This window comes from Fragaria vesca, linkage group LG5, assembly GCF_000184155.1.
Source record: "Fragaria vesca subsp. vesca linkage group LG5, FraVesHawaii_1.0, whole genome shotgun sequence".
Taxonomy (NCBI): Eukaryota; Viridiplantae; Streptophyta; class Magnoliopsida; order Rosales; family Rosaceae; genus Fragaria; species Fragaria vesca.
This window is the reverse complement of record NC_020495.1, coordinates 16790354-16794242: the sequence shown is the minus strand read 5'-3', so window position 1 is coordinate 16794242 and position 3889 is coordinate 16790354. Positions and strand designations below refer to the sequence as shown.

The 3889-nt window shown below is 42.3% G+C and overlaps 1 protein-coding gene across 1 annotated transcript in view; it reads right to left on the bottom strand.

Moving 5' to 3' along the window:
* LOC101294663 (mitogen-activated protein kinase kinase kinase 1-like) overlaps window positions 1–3264 on the bottom strand; it is an 8249-nt gene extending 4985 nt beyond the window's left edge. Inside the window, exons 1-3 of the mRNA XM_004299919.1 lie at window positions 2489–3264; window positions 1404–1488; window positions 809–871 (exon numbers count right to left, since the gene is read on the bottom strand). Coding sequence (XP_004299967.1) covers window positions 809–871; window positions 1404–1488; window positions 2489–3264 — 924 coding nt within the window. The remainder of the gene's footprint in view (window positions 1–808; window positions 872–1403; window positions 1489–2488) is intronic.
* Between the last annotated feature and the right edge of the window lie 625 nt (window positions 3265–3889).

Below are 3889 nucleotides of genomic sequence, written 5' to 3'. Positions count from 1 at the left end.
AGGTGTCTAGCTTAGTGCTGGAGACCAGAGTGAAACAGAGACAACATCTGTTTAGACCAGAGTGAAACATAAACAACATCTGTCTAGAAGAGAGCGAATCAGAGAGAGCTAGAGTGTTATTGTGAGAGAAGGCATTAGACAATAAACATTGTACCTTTTTGCACAATAACAAGAGAGGAATACATTTTCTTCGAACTACATTACCTGTGTGTTTTAGTACTACTAATATTTCCGCTACTAGTAGTAACACCTGAGTAATTCGTATCAACGCGGCGCCTCCACCCCAGCATCCTCCAGCAGCGTTCTTGATCACTTTCCCTCCCCGGTGAGTCCGTCGAATTCCAGTTTTCCGGCGAGATCGATTTTGTTTGAAGTTTTGGGTGATCTGGCCGGAATACTGGAATTCGGCGGACTCGCCGGGAAGGGAAGTGATCGGGGACACTGCTGGAGGCCGCTGTGGTAGAGGCGCGCCGTCGTCGGAGCCGTACGGAGGAGAACGGAGGGACGTCCGCACTTTAAGGGCTGTGCGGACGCCCTCTTTAGATCCTCTCCGTGTATCTATATATATATTATATGCGTGTGTGTGTTTATGCCTATATATGGAACAGCAAACACATAAAAATACCTATGTCCTAACCACAATACCACAGTCAACAAGAACATATGCTAATTACTAAATGCAAAGTGGTTCCAGGTCCCAAAATGATATAAAACAGTCTAGAAATGTAGTCATTACAAAAGTTGTACCTACTAAGATAATTTAGCAGGAACATACAAGAGATGCAAACCAAGGAAGCAAGGAGCATACCTTGTCTGTGCCAAGATATTGAACAATGTTGTCATGTTCGAACTGACTTAAAAGATGAATCTCCTGAACCAACAATTGGGGTATTAACAGAAAGAATTAATAAGGCAGTATAAGAAGAAATAACATCCAGTTTGAACATATCTATGATCCAAGATAGAAAGGGCATAGCTAACTAGGGTTGAGGGGAGGTCAAAAGTTTCTTCAACGCTAAGACGTTTTTTTTTCTTCTAGTTTCTTTGATAATATATAAGATTGACACATCAATTGGGTATTTGGGCAAAAATTCAATCATTGTAAGATTAGGACTTAGTCCAATACCCCAGAAAGAAAATGAGAAAACATATCAGGGCAGGATGGGTCACAGCAGAAATAGGATGAATGCAAGGGGTGGGAATAGAGAGCAAGACAGGTTTACACCCCCAACTACAATCTGCTGCATACCACATCCCAGAATGAGGTCTCAGGAGTTATCAAGTTCAACCTTAAGGTTCAGGTGATGCCAAGCCAGAATATATGTAGATGATAAATAAGAACATATACACACATAAAAATTACAAAAGAAATTGAGAATAAGAGATAGCAAAAAAGCTGATACCTGCTCAAGTTGTAGAAGACTCTGCTTTCCCTGGGCTCCTTGATCAAGTAATGAAACCTCCTTTACAGCAAAAAAGAATCCATCACTGCAATAGAATAAATGGAATGAGAGAGATAAGACTGAGAATATACAAGAAAACCAAAGCTTATTCCATTCCCGTACTCGCTTTAGCCATTGTTTGTTCTAACTTTACATGTTTTGGCTAAAAAAATCTTAAACCTTTGAGCCAATGGATCAAGGAAATTGAAATCATAACTTTAATTACGAAGCCTTCTAAGAGCACAGCAAAAAAAATTTGGTCAGATGGCTTCAAGAACTAGGTATGAATAAGTTATGAAAATGGTCGTTCAACACTTGTATCACAAGAGTAAAGACCCTATGCACTGCAATATATCTTTAACAAAATTTCAATAGTTTGTCAAAATCCCAATTATTTGACATAAATTATTTCTTAATTTTCAGAGTAGTGTTGCAAAAGCTACAATATAAGCAAACGTCCTCTTGGTATCTAAGTTTAGTAAAATCCATAAGGTAGTAAATTTGGCGACACTGTATGTGTAGAGTTACAAACTCGATAAATACATATAATGGCTACAGAATTCGTATGATCATACAACACTTATAAGTGTTAGTTAAATGTTCTGACAAGGTTAACATACTTCATTGCACATTATGTACAGTGATTAAGAAACACATGTTCATGCTATAAATGCAGTTCATGAACTAACATTAAGATGGATGAGTAACAGCTATGAGAAAAAGGTATGAACCAGAAATGAAAATCCTATAGCCGTGTATGTTTCTATTCAGGATTTCATAAAGCTGCTAGACACGATGCCCTATGTTTCTATTCATTAGCACATAACATCTCCACAGATTCCTAGTCTCCTGCCACTCTAGGGAGTTCCTTTTGCTGAATTGAAAGCAACTCTTCAATGTACGAAACATTGTAGTAAATTGTTCAAACATTCAATTAAGTTAACTAAAATACCAATCACAACTGACATCAACAAAAACAAAAAATGTGAGCAACTTCTTCTAAGTTTAATATGGACATATGGATAGAATAGCAAGTATTCACTTACTCAGTAAAGCCTTCATAGACAGTTCCATAGGAACCACTCCCCAAAAGGTGACCCCTTTGCCACGAAGACGAAACACTCCGCCGGAACTTCCCATTCGGTGAAAAGATACTATGGATTGGCTCCACCCTCACAGCAATGCCAACGCCATAATCATCACTGTCATTGTTCGACGGAGACAAGCCGCAAGACACCGACTCAGCCAAGTCATTGCCTTTTCCTAACCTCACTTCACTCCTACCACCACCACCATTCGCTGACGTCACAGGCTCCTCCTCATCCGAAGAGGTGACGTCACCGGCGGAAACAGGAGAGTTTATGCGGTCTTGCGGCGGAGGAGGAGGAGGGAAAGACTTCAAGACAACAGGCGGGGGCCGCAGACCTCTAATTCCTCCTCCTCCTCCTCCTCCGCCGCCGGTTTTCATGGCAGCCCCAGGTTCGGTCGCAACCCTAGGGTTCGATACGGCGTCGTTTTGGGTGTTGTGGAGGCGAGAGCGGGAGGTGAAGTCGGAGGAGGAGCGGGGGCGCTGGGCCTCCCAGGCGGCGAGAGGGATGGCCAAGTCTTCGGGGCCGGAGAGGCCGAGACTGCGGCAGATGAGGTCGAATTCGCCTTCAATGCCTCTGACGCGGAAGCTGGTTTGGTTGTGGGAGAGAGGAGAGAGGTCGAGGGAGCGAGTTCGGGGAGTAGGGGAGTGCTGATCGGCGTCGTAGTCAATGTTCTTGAGCGCGTTCCGGCGATCGAGTCTCGGCTTCGGACGCTTCTGCTTGGCAGCGTCCATGCTCTGCTGCTGCTTTTGCTTCCAGCTCTCTCTCTCTCTCTCTGTTTTGACGGAGTCGTGGTCGTCGGCGGTGAACGGAGAGAAGCAGAAGAGAGTTGAGGAGTTGCAGAGAGTAATGTAATGCGTGGAAAATGGGAAACGGACAAAAGGGCTCAAGCGCTGACACTTGGCGACACTCTAATTGAGTTATTTTTTTTTTTTTTTTTTCTTTTTGATACATGACAATTGTAAATTTGAGAAATTTCCTTTTCGATTTACAATTGCAAACTCTAATAATTTGAAACTAAAGATACCAAGATATGGTTGCAAAAACATAGAGAGAAAATATTTGAAGATGACATACAAAATAAAGGTAAACCGTGGATGATGAAGTGATCGATGATGGCTTATGGCTTTCTTTGTGAATGCGTGTGTGAGCAACAGCTAATGGAGGCTAGGACGCAATGAGAGGGTTGGGGACGTTTTGATCTTTGAGTCCTAATTCGTGGTGTGCAAATGTTCATCAATTTATATGAAACTCATCCCTCTTTGAATTTGGTTTATTTCTCTTTTTGTTCCTCCACTTCCTTGTCACCTCCTACTCTTCTAGTCCATTCTTGAGTCTCTTGTGGTCCTGTTTCAATAG